Source organism: Pelobates fuscus, chromosome 8, assembly GCF_036172605.1.
Source record: "Pelobates fuscus isolate aPelFus1 chromosome 8, aPelFus1.pri, whole genome shotgun sequence".
NCBI lineage: Eukaryota > Metazoa > Chordata > Amphibia > Anura > Pelobatidae > Pelobates > Pelobates fuscus.
The window spans coordinates 102,806,051-102,820,714 of record NC_086324.1 but is presented as its reverse complement, the minus strand read 5'-3'; the positions used below and the strand labels follow the sequence as shown (position 1 = coordinate 102,820,714).

Here is a 14,664-nt window from a genome sequence, read left to right as displayed (position 1 = left end):
GAGGGGGGAGGGGGGGAAAGTACACTATGGGAGGGGGGAGGGGGGGAAAGTACACTATGGGAGGGGGGAGGGGGGGAAAGTACACTATGGGGGGGGGAAGTACACTATGGGAGGGGAGGAGGGGGGGAAAGTGGAGGGGGGGAGGGGGGGAAGTACACGGGGGGAGGGGGGGAAGTACACTATGGGAGGGGGGAGGGGGGGAAGTACACTATGGGAGGGGGGAGGGGGGGAAGTACACTATGGGAGGGGGGAGGGGGGGAAAGTACACTATGGGAGGGGGGAGGGGGGGAAAGTGGAGGGGGGGAGGGGGGAAAGTACACTATGGGAGGGGGGAGGGGGGGAAGTACACTATGGGAGGGGGGAGGGGGGGAAGTACACTATGGGAGGGGGAGGGGGGAAAGTACACTATGGGAGGGGGAGGGGGGGAAAGTACACTATGGGAGGGGGAGGGGGGGAAAGTACACTATGGGAGGGGGAGGGGGGGAAAGTACACTATGGGAGGGGGAGGGGGGGAAAGTACACTATGGGAGGGGGAGGGGGGGAAAGTACACTATGGGAGGGGGAGGGGGTAGAGTACACTATGGGAGGGGGAGGGGGTAGAGTACACTATGGGAGGGGGGAGGGGGGAAAGTACACTATGGGAGGGGGGAGGGGGGGAAAGTACACTATGGGAGGGGGAGGGGGGGAAAGTACACTATGGGAGGGGGGAGGGGGGAAAGTACACTATGGGAGGGGGGAGGGGGGAAAGTACACTATGGGAGGGGGGAAGTACACTATGGGAGGGGGGGAGGGGGGGGAAAGTACACTATGGGAGGGGGGAGGGGGGAAAGTACACTATGGGAGGGGGGAAGTACACTATGGGAGGGGGGAGGGGGGAAAGTACACTATGGGAGGGGGAGGGGGGAAAGTACACTATGGGAGGGGGAGGGGGGGAAGTACACTATGGGAGGGGGAGGGGGGGAAAGTACACTATGGGAGGGGGGGAAAGTACACTATGGGAGGGGGGGAAAGTACACTATGGGAGGGGGGGAAAGTACACTATGGGAGGGGGGGAAAGTACACTATGGGAGGGGGGAGGGGGGGAAAGTACACTATGGGAGGGGGGAGGGGGGGGAAAGTACACTATGGGAGGGGGGAGGGGGGGAAAGTACACTATGGGAGGGGGGAGGGGGGGAAAGTACACTATGGGAGGGGGGAGGGGGGGAAAGTACACTATGGGAGGGGGGAGGGGGGGAAAGTACACTATGGGAGGGGGGAGGGGGGGAAAGTACACTATGGGAGGGGGGAGGGGGGAAAGTACACTATGGGAGGGGGGAGGGGGGAAAGTACACTATGGGAGGGGGGAGGGGGGGAAAGTACACTATGGGAGGGGGGGAAAGTACACTATGGGAGGGGGGGAGGGGGGAGGGGGGAAAGTACACTATGGGAGGGGGGAGGGGGGGAAAGTACACTATGGGAGGGGGGAAGGGGGGGAAAGTGGAGGGGGGGAGGGGGGAAGTACACTATGGGAGGGGGGAGGGGGAAGTACACTATGGGAGGGGGGAGGGGGGAAGTACACTATGGGAGGGGGGAGGGGGGAAGTACACTATGGGAGGGGGGAGGGGGGAAGTACACTATGGGAGGGGGGAGGGGGGGAGGGGGGGAAGTACACTATGGGAGGGGGGGAGGGGGGGAAAGTGGAGGGGGGGAGGGGGGAAGTACACTATGGGAGGGGGGAGGGGGGGAAAGTACACTATGGGAGGGGGGGAAAGTACACTATGGGAGGGGGGAAAGTACACTATGGGAGGGGGGAGGGGGGGAAAGTACACTATGGGAGGGGGGAGGGGGGGAAAGTACACTATGGGAGGGGGGAGGGGGGAAAGTACACTATGGGAGGGGGGAGGGGGGGAAAGTACACTATGGGAGGGGGGAGGGGGGGAAGTACACTATGGGAGGGGGGAGGGGGGAAGTACACTATGGGAGGGGGGAGGGGGGAAGTACACTATGGGAGGGGGGAGGGGGGAAGTACACTATGGGAGGGGGGAGGGGGGAAGTACACTATGGGAGGGGGAGGGGGGGAAGTACACTATGGGAGGGGGAGGGGGGAAAGTACACTATGGGAGGGGGAGGGGGGGAAAGTACACTATGGGAGGGGAGGGGGGGAAAGTACACTATGGGAGGGGGAGGGGGGGAAAGTACACTATGGGAGGGGGAGGGGGGGAAGTACACTATGGGAGGGGGAGGGGGAAAGTACACTATGGGAGGGGGAGGGGGTAGAGTACACTATGGGAGGGGGGAGGGGGGAAAGTACACTATGGGAGGGGGGAGGGGGGGAAGTACACTATGGGAGGGGGGGAAGTACACTGGGGGAAGTACACTATGGGAGGGGGAGGGGGGAAGTACACTATGGGAGGGGGAGGGGGGGAAAGTACACTATGGGAGGGGGAAGGGGGGGAAGTACACTATGGGAGGGGGGGGGGGAAGTACACTATGGGAGGGGGGGAGGGGGGGAAAGTACACTATGGGAGGGGGAGGGGGGAAGTACACTATGGGAGGGGGGAGGGGGGGAAAGTACACTATGGGAGGGGGAGGGGGGAAAGTACACTATGGGAGGGGGAGGGGGGGAAAGTACACTATGGGAGGGGGGAGGGGGGAAAGTACACTATGGGAGGGGGAGGGGGGGAAAGTACACTATGGGAGGGGGAGGGGGGGAAGTACACTATGGGAGGGGGGAGGGGGGAAAGTACACTATGGGAGGGGGGAGGGGGGAAAGTACACTATGGGAGGGGGGAGGGGGGGAAAGTACACTATGGGAGGGGGAGGGGGGGAAAGTACACTATGGGAGGGGGGAGGGGGGGAAAGTACACTATGGGAGGGGGGAGGGGGGGAAAGTACACTATGGGAGGGGGGAGGGGGGAAAGTACACTATGGGAGGGGGGAGGGGGGGAAAGTACACTATGGGAGGGGGGAGGGGGGGAAAGTACACTATGGGAGGGGGAGGGGGGAAAGTACACTATGGGAGGGGGGGAGGGGGGGAAAGTACACTATGGGAGGGGGGAGGGGGGGAAAGTACACTATGGGAGGGGGGAGGGGGGGAAAGTACACTATGGGAGGGGGGAGGGGGGGAAAGTACACTATGGGAGGGGGAGGGGGGGAAAGTACACTATGGGAGGGGGGAGGGGGGGAAAGTACACTATGGGAGGGGGGAGGGGGGGAAAGTACACTATGGGAGGGGGGAGGGGGGGAAGTACACTATGGGAGGGGGGAGGGGGGGAAAGTACACTATGGGAGGGGGGAGGGGGGGAAAGTACACTATGGGAGGGGGGAGGGGGGGAAAGTACACTATGGGAGGGGGGAGGGGGGGAAGTACACTATGGGAGGGGGGAGGGGGGAAAGTACACTATGGGAGGGGGGAGGGGGGGAAAGTACACTATGGGAGGGGGGAGGGGGGGAAAGTACACTATGGGAGGGGGGAGGGGGGGGAAAGTACACTATGGGAGGGGGGAGGGGGGAAGTACACTATGGGAGGGGGGAGGGGGGGAAGTACACTATGGGAGGGGGGAGGGGGGGAAAGTACACTATGGGAGGGGGGAGGGGGGGAGGGGGGGAAAGTGGAGGGGGGAGGGGGGGAAAGTACACTATGGGAGGGGGGAAAGTACACTATGGGAGGGGGGGAGGGGGGAAAGTACACTATGGGAGGGGGGGAGGGGGGGAAGTACACTATGGGAGGGGGGAGGGGGGGAAGTACACTATGGGAGGGGGGAGGGGGGAAAGTACACTATGGGAGGGGGGAGGGGGGGAAGTACACTATGGGAGGGGGAGGGGGGGAAAGTACACTATGGGAGGGGGGAGGGGGGGAAAGTACACTATGGGAGGGGGGAGGGGGGAAAGTACACTATGGGAGGGGGGAGGGGGGAAAGTACACGGGGGAGGGGGGGAAAGTACACTATGGGAGGGGGGAGGGGGGGAAAGTACACTATGGGAGGGGGAGGGGGGGAAAGTACACTATGGGAGGGGGGAGGGGGTAAGGGGAGGGGGGAAAGTACACTATGGGAGGGGGGAGGGGGGGAAAGTACACTATGGGAGGGGGGAGGGGGGGAAAGTACACTATGGGAGGGGGGAGGGGGAAAAGTACACGGGGGAGGGGGGGAAAGTACAAGGGGGGAGGGGGGAAAGTACACGGGGGGAGGGGGGAAAGTACACTATGGGAGGGGGGAGGGGGGAAAGTACACTATGGGAGGGGGGAGGGGGAGGGGGGAAAGTACACGGGGGGAGGGGGGAAAGTACACTATGGGAGGGGGGGAGGGGGGAAAGTACACTATGGGAGGGGGGGAGGGGGGAAAGTACACTATGGGAGGGGGGGAGGGGGGGAAAGTACACTATGGGAGGGGGGGAGGGGGGAAAGTACACTATGGGAGGGGGGAGGGGGGAAAGTACACTATGGGAGGGGGGAGGGGGGGAAAGTACACTATGGGAGGGGGGAGGGGGGGAAAGTACACTATGGGAGGGGGGGAGGGGGGAAAGTACACGGGGGGGGGGGGGGAAAGTACACGGGGGGAGGGGGGAAAGTACACGGGGGGAGGGGGGAAAGTACACTATGGGAGGGGGGAGGGGGGAGGGGGGGAAGTACACGGGGAAGGGGGGAAAGTACACTATGGGAGGGGGGAGGGGGGGAAAGTACACTATGGGAGGGGGAGGGGGGGAAAGTACACTATGGGAGGGGGGAGGGGGGAAAGTACACTATGGGAGGGGGGAGGGGGGAAAGTACACTAAGGGAGGGGGGAGGGGGGGAAAGTACACTATGGGAGGGGGGGAGGGGGGGGAAGTACACTATGGGAGGGGGAGGGGGGGAAAGTACACTATGGGAGGGGGAGGGGGGGGAAGTACACTATGGGGAGGGGGAGGGGGGGAAGTACACTATGGGAGGGGGAGGGGGGGAAGTACACTATGGGAGGGGGGAGGGGGGGAAAGTACACTATGGGAGGGGGGAGGGGGGAAAGTACACTATGGGAGGGGGAGGGGGGGAAAGTACACTATGGGAGGGGGGAGGGGGGAAAGTACACTATGGGAGGGGGGAGGGGGGAAAGTACACTATGGGAGGGGGGAGGGGGGGAAAGTACACTATGGGAGGGGGGAGGGGGGAAAGTACACTATGGGAGGGGGGAGGGGGGAAAGTACACTATGGGAGGGGGGAGGGGGGGAAAGTACACTATGGGAGGGGGGAGGGGGGGAAAGTACACTATGGGAGGGGGGAGGGGGGGAAAGTACACTATGGGAGGGGGGAGGGGGGGAAAGTACACTATGGGAGGGGGGAGGGGGGAAAGTACACGGGGGGAGGGGGGAAAGTACACTATGGGAGGGGGGAGGGGGGGAAAGTACACTATGGGAGGGGGAGGGGGGGAAAGTACACTATGGGAGGGGGGAGGGGGGAAAGTACACTATGGGAGGGGGGAGGGGGGGAAAGTACACTATGGGAGGGGGGAGGGGGGGAAAGTACACTATGGGAGGGGGGAGGGGGGGAAAGTACACTATGGGAGGGGGGAGGGGGGAAAGTACACTATGGGAGGGGGGAGGGGGGGAAAGTACACTATGGGAGGGGGGAGGGGGGGAAAGTACACTATGGGAGGGGGGAGGGGGGAAAGTACACTATGGGAGGGGGGAGGGGGGAAAGTACACTATGGGAGGGGGAGGGGGGGAAAGTACACTATGGGAGGGGGGAGGGGGGGAAAGTACACTATGGGAGGGGGGAGGGGGGAAAGTACACTATGGGAGGGGGGAGGGGGGGAAAGTACACTATGGGAGGGGGGAGGGGGGAAAGTACACTATGGGAGGGGGGAGGGGGGAAGTACACTATGGGAGGGGGGAGGGGGGGAAGTACACTATGGGAGGGGGGGAGGGGGGGAAAGTACTCTATGGGAGGGGGAGGGGGGAGGGGGGGAAAGTGGAGGTGGGAGGGGGGGAAAGTACACTATGGGAGGGGGGGAAAGTACACTATGGGAGGGGGGAGGGGGGGGAAAGTACACTATGGGAGGGGGAGGGGGGGAAGTACACTATGGGAGGGGGGGAGGGGGGGAAGTACACTATGGGAGGGGGGGAGGGGGGAAAGTACACTATGGGAGGGGGGGAGGGGGGGAAAGTACACTATGGGAGGGGGGAGGGGGGGAAAGTACACTATGGGAGGGGGAGGGGGGGGAAAGTACACTATGGGAGGGGGGAGGGGGAAAAGTACAGGGGGGAGGGGGGGAAAGTACACGGGGGGAGGGGGGAAAGTACACGGGGGGAGGGGGGAAAGTACACTATGGGAGGGGGGAGGGGGGAAAGTACACTATGGGAGGGGGGAGGGGGGAGGGGGGAAAGTACACGGGGGAGGGGGGAAAGTACACTATGGGAGGGGGAGGGGGGAGGGGGAAAGTACACTATGGGAGGGGGGAGGGGGAAAGTACACTATGGGAGGGGGGGAGGGGGGAAAGTACACTATGGGAGGGGGGGAGGGGGGGAAAGTACACTATGGGAGGGGGGAGGGGGGAAAGTACACTATGGGAGGGGGGAGGGGGGGAAAGTACACTATGGGAGGGGGGAGGGGGGAAAGTACACTATGGGAGGGGGGGAGGGGGGGAAGTACACGGGGGGAGGGGGGGAAAGTACACGGGGGGAGGGGGGGAAAGTACACGGGGGAGGGGGGAAAGTACACTATGGGAGGGGGGAGGGGGGAGGGGGGGAAAGTACACGGGGGAGGGGGGAAAGTACACTATGGGAGGGGGGAGGGGGGGAAAGTACACTATGGGAGGGGGGAGGGGGGGAAAGTACACTATGGGAGGGGGGAGGGGGGGAAAGTACACTATGGAGGGGGGGAGGGGGGGAAAGTACACTAAGGGAGGGGGGAGGGGGGGAAAGTACACTATGGGAGGGGGGGAGGGGGGGGAAGTACACTATGGGAGGGGGGGAGGGGGGGAAGTACACTATGGGAGGGGGGGAGGGGGGGAAGTACACTATGGGAGGGGGGGAGGGGGGGAAGTACACTATGGGAGGGGGGGAGGGGGGAAAGTACACTATGGGAGGGGGGGAGGGGGGGAAAGTACACTATGGGAGGGGGGGAAAGTACACGGGGGGAGGGGGGAAAGTACTCGGGGAGGGGGGAGGGGGGGAAGTACACTATGGGAGGGGGGGGGGGGAAAGTACACGGGGGGAGGGGGGAAAGTACACTATGGGAGGGGGGAGGGGGGGAAAGTACACTATGGGAGGGGGGAGGGGGGGAAAGTACACTATGGGAGGGGGAGGGGGAAGTACACGGGGGGAGGGGGGAAAGTACACGGGGGGAGGGGGGAAAGTACACTATGGGAGGGGGGGAGGGGGGGAAAGTACACTATGGGAGGGGGGGGGGGAAGTACACGGGGGGAGGGGGGAAAGTACACTATGGGAGGGGGGAGGGGGGAAAGTACACTATGGCAGGGGGGAGGGGGGAAAGTACACTATGGGAGGGGGGGAGGGGGGGGAAAGTACACTATGGGAGGGGGGGAGGGGGGGAAAGTACACTATGGGAGGGGGGGAGGGGGGGAAAGTACACTATGGGAGGGGGGGAAAGTACACTATGGGAGGGGGAGGGGGGAAAGTACACTATGGGAGGGGGGGAGGGGGGGAAAGTACACTATGGGAGGGGGGGAAAGTACACTATGGGAGGGGGGGGGGAAGTACACTATGGGAGGGGGGGGGGAAGTACACTATGGGAGGGGGGAGGGGGGGAAGTACACTATGGGAGGGGGGAGGGGGGGAAAGTACACTATGGGGGGGGAGGGGGGAAAGTACACTATGGGAGGGGGGGAAAAAACACAATATGGGATACTGTCGGAGGGGAGGGGGGAGAATACTGTGGGAGGGGAGGGGGGGAAGAATACTATGGGAGGGGAGGGGGGGAGAATACTATGGGAGGGGAGGGGGGGAGAATACTATGGGAGGGGAGGGGGGAGAATACTATGGGAGGGGAGGGGGGAGAATACTATGGGAGGGGAGGGGGGGAGAATACTATGGGAGGGGAGGGGGGATACTATGGAAAGGGGGGGGACACTATGGGATGAGGGGGGAGAATACTATGGGAGGGGAGGGGGGGAGAATACTATGGGAGGGGAGGGGGGATACTATGGAAAGGGGGGGACACTATGGGATGAGGGGGGGGAATACTATGGGAGGGGGGGACATTTCCTGGAATTTCTTTCTAAAAATGAGGTGCGTGTTATACGCCGGTGCGTGTTATACGCCGATAAATACGGTATTATCTTTTAGTTGAAAGGTCTTCAAGCATCTCACTTATTTTCAGAGCAATCTTATTCCAGTTGTTCCTCATCACAAAGAGAAAGGGACTGTAGTTCCTTTCTTCCCAATTCTTAAAAGGACACTATCTGCACCCAGACCACTTAATCTCATTGAAGTGGTCTAGGTGCACTGCCACTGTCTCCTTAACCCTGCAATGTAAAACACTGGAGTTTCAAAGAAACTGCACAAATTATATTGCAGGGTTAACTCCACTTCTAGTGGCTGTCTTCAAGACAGCCACTAGAGGCACATCCTAGTGTTCCCTGAGTTTAACTATGTGAAACTATACTGGACATCCTCTTATTCTCCTTAGGAAAGCATTGATTCAATGCTTACCTTTGAGGAAGGCCTCATGCGATGGGTTTCCGATGGGTTTCCATTTCCGTTATGCGCTAGAAAGAGGTGTTAAAAGGGTTTTTATCCCTTTCAACACAGGGGGAGGCTGACATTCAGGTATGGGCAGAAGGACACTATAGGTATAGTGTTCGTATAATCATTGGGAAAACTACATCTTGCAGTAGACCTCAGGATGATTTGTTGATATTCAAAATGAATACTGTAAATATACCCTGGTATTTGATCATTCACGTTTATTGAGACACCTACATACAAGATCCAGATTTCCAGCATATTCATTGGTTTTTGAGTATTGTTTCGCTAACTCTATCTCGTGTGTGTGTGACTTAACTCTATCCCTTCGCTGCTTCAGCAGCAATCTCCAGCCGTGGCTGCCCTTGTATGTACCAACGGTAGATGCTTGGGAGACATGCACGATCGTTCCATGCCGCTGGGCTAAACTATTGACGCGGCTGGAACACATTAAATAGTCTCTCTCTCAACGGCTACCCAGTTACAGACAACTCTGTACCCCAGTAGGGTGTTATGGAGGCTAGCCAGAAAAGGTGCATCTTACAACTGGCACCCTGTTTAAACACTGATTTATCTGACCTCAGGCCTGTCTATCATTTGTGAACCTCTGCTGTCTGGAAATTGACCTTGGATTACCTGACCTTGCCTATGCCTAACCCCTTATCAGACTTTGTTTGCCTTGGACTTTGTCAATTTTTCTGTATCAGATCTAAAGATCCTCCTACCAGTACGGTTGGCTTGTTAAAGCCACTAACCATCCCCTCTCGTCCCTGGTCACAGGTCTCCACTGATTTTATAGTTGAGTTACCTGCCTCTCATGGATATTTGTATTTTGGATTGGATTTGTAGTCGACAAACTTCCAAAAATAACTCATTTCATCACAGCCAATGATACCCTTACCGTCAAACAAATTGCTCTCCTATTCCACAGACGTGTTCAGGCTACATGGCGTTCCAGAAACCATCCTCTCTGATAAGGGTCCACAATTTAGTTTGAAGTTCTGGAAATCTTTTTGTAAACTCCTGCAAATCCAAGTCCTGTTATCCACTGCTTTTCACCCACAGACAATCGATTAAACAGAATGAACCAGACAGACATTTAAACAATAAATCAGATGCTACACCACTCCTCTACTCGACTGGTTTGAGCTACTTCCAACAGCGAACTTCACGTACAATAACCACTTACATAGCTCCCATCACAAATCTCCTTTCTATGTGAACTATGGTTTCCATCCACTCATGCTTCCTGACCAACCTTTAGTGTCCTCTGCCAGATGTTGAACAGTTCCTTCATGATCTTCAGACGGGGTTCCAGCAAGCTAAAATCATTCTACAAGAAACACAACAAGGATACAAAGGAAACGCTGACAAGAAATGTAGACCTGCACCTATCTACCAAGCAGTACAAAAGCATGGTAATCCAGCAGACATTAGAAATTGTCCTGTCCGAACAAGAAATTCGGACCGAAGTTCCTGGGTCCATACCCAATAGAGTCCGTTGTCCCTTGTAACTGTTCATCTACAGCTACCTTCCTCTCTACGCATCCATTCTGTATTTCACGTATCGCTATTAAAGCCTCACATGTCTGATGCCTTTGCCACCCGAAATCCTCCTCCTCCGGTTTCCTGTCCAAGTCAATGGCGAAGAAGAATATGAGGTGGCTAAAGTCCTTGATTCTTGCATACATAGTGGTAAATTGCAATATCTTATCCACTGGAAAGGGCATGGTCTAGAAGAACGATATTGGGAATCTTCCTCGAATGTCCATGCACCCCTTGGTTCGAGGTCTATGCCGTCCTAGACGTCCTGCTCCCATACACCTCCGGAGGATGTGTCATAGGAGGGGAGTATTGTCCCGACTTACCTCTATCCTTCCGTTGCTCCACAACTCCATACACCAATAGGGGGTTATGGAGGCTAGCCATAAAATGTGTGTCTTACAACTGGCACCCTATTTTAACATAGAACAGCTGAGCATTCATTGCTCAGTTATTCTGTTACAGTCCCTGTTACCTTGCTCTCTTGGATTTATCTGACGTGTGTGTGTGTGTTTCTCCTGTGTGGTAGTTATGTTACGGATGAGTGAGAGAGTTCCAGTGTATTTTCTGTATATGTGTATGTATGTCCTTCCTAGATAGGAGGAGCCTATCTCTGTATCAGAGGATATTCATGGAAAGGTACTTCTCAACTAAGATTTTTTTCTTTATCTACTGTCGCACAGAAGGCTACTTTGTAATAGCAGGCAATTATCATAGTAGGAGAGTAGAACGCTAAAGTAGATAGGCCCTACTACTATTGTTTTGAAAATGAAAACATATTTTTTAGAAACATGTAATGTTGCTAGGGCTGCAGAAATACTTGTTAAAAGGAATACTTTAAGCACCATACGCACTGCAGCAAGCCTTTTGTAGATATTGTGCACAGACTGCTCCGGAAACCGCTTTTATATAAGTGGTCAGTTTACTTGGGTGCTCTGAGCACTGCTCTCTGCCTCCTCAAAGCCAGATGTTCCTTCCACTCAGCTAAAGACACTTGATCAAATAGCAGGTATATCATGATCTATTTTGACATTCCATTTGTTAATTTACTGTTTTATTTTAACTTAATAATGTAATATGTGTTTTTTTGTTTTGTTTTGTTTTTGGGGTTTTTTAGGCTGTCACTGTAAAACTTGAAGATTATTCAACATTTTCACATTTTATACTCTCTCTGTCAAATACAAATGACACTAAGGTAATTCATGTACTAATTTATTCTGTGAAATTAAATTGCCAATCTCTAAATTAAATTTTAAAGATTGCACAAATACATTTTATCACCCTTTTAAGACTAAGTGATATTTTAATATTAAAAAACATTCAAATCTCCATTGTTTTGCTCCCAATATGTATGTATGTATTCACTTTTCACAAAATATGCGTAACAAACATTAACAATATGAAATAAAGCTTGAATATTGTTGCCATGTAACATGAATTAAAATAAACGTGAAAATTTACAAAAAGAAACCATAAATAAGGAAAATGTAACTTCAAACAAGGAGAAGGAGAGTGAGGAGCAGGAAATGCATGCACAGTAGACTCTCAGTAGTCTCGTTTTTCAGATGGTGACTGGCTTTAATTTTCATTAATAAACACCATTCAGTAAATCTACCTAAGACAATATCAGGTGTGTCACAACATGCAGAGGATTTTGCTTTAGGCTTGAAACAAAAAGTTAAAATGTTTTGTTAATGCTGGAACACATATATTTTGTTCGATATATTAGGTCAAGCTAGTCATGGCCTTGTAAAATAATTATTGTAATTTTCATATATATATATATTTATTTTTATTTTGTTTATGGTTGTGTTGCAATAAATTATTGAAATGTCTGATTGTAAAAACAAATGTTAAAGGACCACTCTAGTGCCAGGAAAGCATACTCGTTTTCCTGGTACTAGAGTGCCCTGAGGGTGCCCCCACCCTCAGGGACCCCCTCCCGCCCGGCTCTGGAAAGGGGAAAGGGGTTAAATCTTACCTTTTTCCAGCACTGGGCGGAGAGCTCTCCTCCTGCTCTCCTCCTCCGATCCTCCCCGTCGGCTGAATGCGCACACGCGGCAAGAGCTGCGCGCGCATTCAGCCGGTCACATAGGAAAGCATTCATAATGCTTTCCTATGGACGCTTGCGTGCTCTCACTGTGATTTTCACAGTGAGAATCATGCAAGCGCCTCTAGCGGCTGTCAGTGAGACAGCCACTAGAGGAAATAGGGGAAGGCTTAACTAATTGATAAACATAGCAGTTTCTGTGAAACTGCTATGTTTATAAAACAATTAGTTAACCCTAGAAGGACCTGGCACCCAGACCACTTCATTAAGCTGAAGTGGTCTGGGTGCCTAGAGTGGTCCTTTAATACATATTACAGTTGACTTGTTGTACTCTAGTGATAAATAGCACATTTATTCAGGTTGTCTAATATGTCTGAACAAATCTTACTGCCACATTATTTGTAACTGTATTCACATTGTATTTGTTAGTTTTCCCTGGAATGTGAATTCTTAAATGAAGTGTCGAGAATGGTACAATCACCTGTTACACATGTTCTCTCATTTGGTAGGTACAAATGAATAGTATGATCACCCTAGTAAATTATCTTTCAAAATGTTTGTGGAAACAGCAACAGGAACATATATTTGTCTGGGTTATGCATAAATGTTGTCTGAAAAGTATCTGCCTATCCTTCTAAAACACCACATGCTTACTTTTGTTTTAAAAAATTTGGTCTGTTTTATTTAACACCGGATGCGGCTAAGGTTCTGGTCCATGCTCTTGTTCTCTCTTGCCTGGACACTGCAATACTCTTCTCAGTGGTCTTATGTGTTCCCAGATTACACCTCTGCAATCTATAATGAATGCAACAGCGAGGCAAATTTTCTTGTCTGCCCGCACCTCTCACGCCTCCCCGCTCTGTCAGTCCCCGCATTGTCTTCCAGTTAAATATAGTGCTCAATTTAAAATTCTGGTACTTGCTTACAAGTACATAATGCTGCTCCAACCTACCTACCCTCCCCAATACACAAGTATGTCCCGTCGAGGCCCCTACGCTCTGCCAAAGACCTACGTATATCCTCTGTCCGTACTCTTACCTCTAACACTCGCCTCCAAGACTTTTCCAGGGCCGCACCTCTTCTGTGGAACTCCCTTCCCTTCTCCGTAAGAATTTCACCCAGTCTCCACTCATTCAAAAAATCATTGAAAACTCACTTCTTCAAGAAAGCATATCAATTAAACTGTTAGCAGGTTTTCATCCCCTACATGACTCCTCTCCTGCAACTGTCAAAAATTACCTACTAAGCCCTTAATTAATACTTTTCTAACAACCTACTTCGTACCCCTACTTTTACCCTCTGTGTCACTATACCCCACTCCCTCTAGAATGTAAGCTCAGGGAGCAGGGCCCTCCACCCCTCTGTTCCTGTACGCCTGGTTACAATTACATGTATGTTAGTCCAGGGGTACAGCGCTACGGAATCTGATGGCGCTATATAAATAAATAAAAAATAATCATAAATAATAATCTGCTGAACGAGAAAAAATGAACGAACCAAACAGTGTAGTTTCTTCACAATTTTTATAAAGAATTCCGATGTGCAAATGACGGATTTCAGTCCAGACACAGAAGGTTTTTTTTTTTTTTTTTTTTATTCTTTATTTATAGCGTGCAAAGAAATACCTTGTGTTCAGTAAGCCACAACAGCCTCTGCACACAGGTTGATAACATTTGTACATATCGCACATTTTAAAGATTGTATGATATGCTTAGATCTCAGGCTGACTAGTAGATGGAGTTACCGTTAAGGGAGAGTGGCTGACCTTTGCGTAAACATAGGCATGTGACTAATCATTGTATAGTAGTACGGTAAATACAGTATGAGGAGATGCGTAGAGCTGTTAGCTAATATAGACATGCTGAGTTGTTATGCTGGACAATATGGTAATTGTGCCACTGGGTACCGGTAGTAATTTTCTTAGGTGGAGGTAGCTCCGTTTTGCCCAAAGGGCGTTATAAACAAAACAAAAAAACAATCAAAATAAAGACAACATAAGCAAAAACAGATGAAAAAGGACACAGGTACTGCGTCACGACAGCCTTCGTTCGCCACATTTCAGTAGCCTTAGCACAGTAGAGAGCAGTAATGTATTTTTGAGTTAAGGTAGTAAACACTTTGCTAGTTGACATAATACTACACTTAGTGCCTCTGTCAGGTATGAGTGTACTGATAGAGTGGTACGGTACTCTAGCAGTATATATATGATGTATGTCTCCTATTTGCATGTTATGTTACGTATTGTAGGGCGTGATAATGGTGCCGAGACCGTGGGCCTAGGAGAGTGACCCAGCCCTTTGGGTCTTATGTATGGAAGCAGTGGTCCTGTCTTAAACTTAGGCGATGTTGTGGTCTATCGGGTGTGTAGGTTATCTATTTACACTCAGTTACCCCAGAGTGTTGGGGGGGGGGGGGGG

General features: G+C 53.5%; 1 protein-coding gene across 3 annotated transcripts in view; it reads left to right on the top strand.

Moving 5' to 3' along the window:
• The window catches only part of PGAP1 (post-GPI attachment to proteins inositol deacylase 1), a 492,260-nt gene that overhangs the window by 355,649 nt on the left and 121,947 nt on the right, over window positions 1-14,664 (top strand). For all 3 annotated transcript variants that reach the window (XM_063430206.1, XM_063430207.1, XM_063430208.1), the window contains 2 exons: window positions 11,315-11,392; window positions 12,677-12,752. In XM_063430206.1, coding sequence (XP_063286276.1) covers window positions 11,315-11,392; window positions 12,677-12,752 — 154 coding nt within the window. The remainder of the gene's footprint in view (window positions 1-11,314; window positions 11,393-12,676; window positions 12,753-14,664) is intronic.